Raw genomic sequence first — 1,548 nt, 5'->3', positions numbered from 1 at the left:
CACACCCACTAAGTACCCCACCCATATCATTATGGCCCCCCAAAAATTCAATCCTAGATCCGCCCCTGGCTCAAGTTGTTCTTACTGAGGAATCAGTTGATCTCTTACATACAGAGGGATTGATATCTAAGGATACATTAACAGAAGTGAAGAGTTGCGGTTGTTCATTGGTAGGAGATCCAATGTTACTAATATTAAGTGCTGTAGCTAAAAATCATAGCAAGTTATGTACTCTGACAAGCATTCTAATGAAATCAAAGGAAGCAGTGTCTTTAGCTAATGATATAATAATGGAATATGGTAAATGAAAAGTTTTATAAATGCACTTAACTTATTTATATTCTAATACAATAGAAAAGTCATATCCTTCGGCAGTAACAGTTATGCCATCTTGTCAACAAGCAAGTACTTCAACATCTTCAAGTAATGATATAATATAACATATATACATTCATTTATCAGATTGCTTGCTCTTGGTATGATCAATCAATGCCATAGATACCTTCACCTTGTTGTATAACCTTTACTTAAACTATTCAACTTAAATTTTTTACAATTACAACTTATTGGGTGATGTACCTATGTCATTCAAAATTCTTTAGCGATCATTAAAGCTTATTCATTATATTGCTCATTGTTGTAAAATAACTGTACAATTTTGCAGAATATGATTAGACAGGAAGTGCTATATAAACCAATTGCAGCCTATTAGGTAAGGTAAGAATAGAAATTTTTCTAATCCTACCTTACTTAAATGGTGGCTATTGGTTTATACAGCACTTCCTGTCTTAACGTATAACCTTAAGTTGCCCGTGTATATTGCCCTTTATTTTTGGCAACATAATGAAGCCTGTTTGTGTTTGTCTGACTAGTTTGGCATGGCAGAAGTCTGTTATTCACCTTGGTTTCAATTTCTATGGGATTATTGGTACATTTATTGGTTCCCTTGGTACATGTAAATCCCATGGAAGCCTCAACCTTGTTGTATAACCTATACTTGTACATTGACTATTATAATAAATACAGGATCTGGACAATTACAAGATAGTAGTAGTGAGACTCAAGTAACTACCAATACTGATGCTACTCCACAAGGTTAGTAACATTAATTATACCCAATTCAATGTCATTACACTATATTATAGGTGTAGTAGAGGTCATAGTTCATCCTGGCTATGAAGCTGAGTTTGATAGAATGGCTACTTTGCGTGGTAATCTTATTCACAGTATCGTTCCTCTCATCAAAGCAGCGATACCATCCATTGATGATTTGAAGACCTATGTTAGACGATGTCGCTCTCATTTAGAGAATCAATTGGACCAAGCAGAAACATTTGATGCTGTCATGCGAGTGATCGAAAAAGAGTGTTCCATTCTCAATGTTTCAGTTTTGGAGGCTATAGTGAATAATTATTCAATAAAAGATGTTGGAGACATGATATTAGCTTATCAGACACACTTGAATGAATTCTGTGAGAACAAATTAACAATGTTTTGTGATTGTCAGCTTAAGAGATTGTCCTCTTCCCTCCTCACTTGTGAAACGAT

The 1,548-nt window shown here is 34.6% G+C and overlaps 1 protein-coding gene across 1 annotated transcript; it reads left to right on the top strand.

Annotated features, from left to right (window-relative positions):
- Positions 1 to 20: 20 nt before the first annotated feature.
- Positions 21 to 1,538, top strand: LOC109592612 (uncharacterized; the record flags this gene model as incomplete). The annotated part of the gene is made up of 4 exons (XM_020008020.1): positions 21 to 300; positions 355 to 423; positions 1,027 to 1,095; positions 1,146 to 1,538. Coding segments are annotated over exons 1-4 (649 nt in total), but the record flags the coding sequence as incomplete, so codon positions are not given.
- Between the last annotated feature and the right edge of the window lie 10 nt (positions 1,539 to 1,548).

This window comes from Amphimedon queenslandica, unplaced genomic scaffold (assembly GCF_000090795.2).
Source record: "Amphimedon queenslandica unplaced genomic scaffold, v1.1 AMPQUscaffold_4583_Cont23439, whole genome shotgun sequence".
NCBI lineage: Eukaryota > Metazoa > Porifera > Demospongiae > Haplosclerida > Niphatidae > Amphimedon > Amphimedon queenslandica.
The sequence above is the reverse complement of the archived record's forward strand: the minus strand, read 5'-3'. Positions and strand labels throughout refer to the sequence as shown.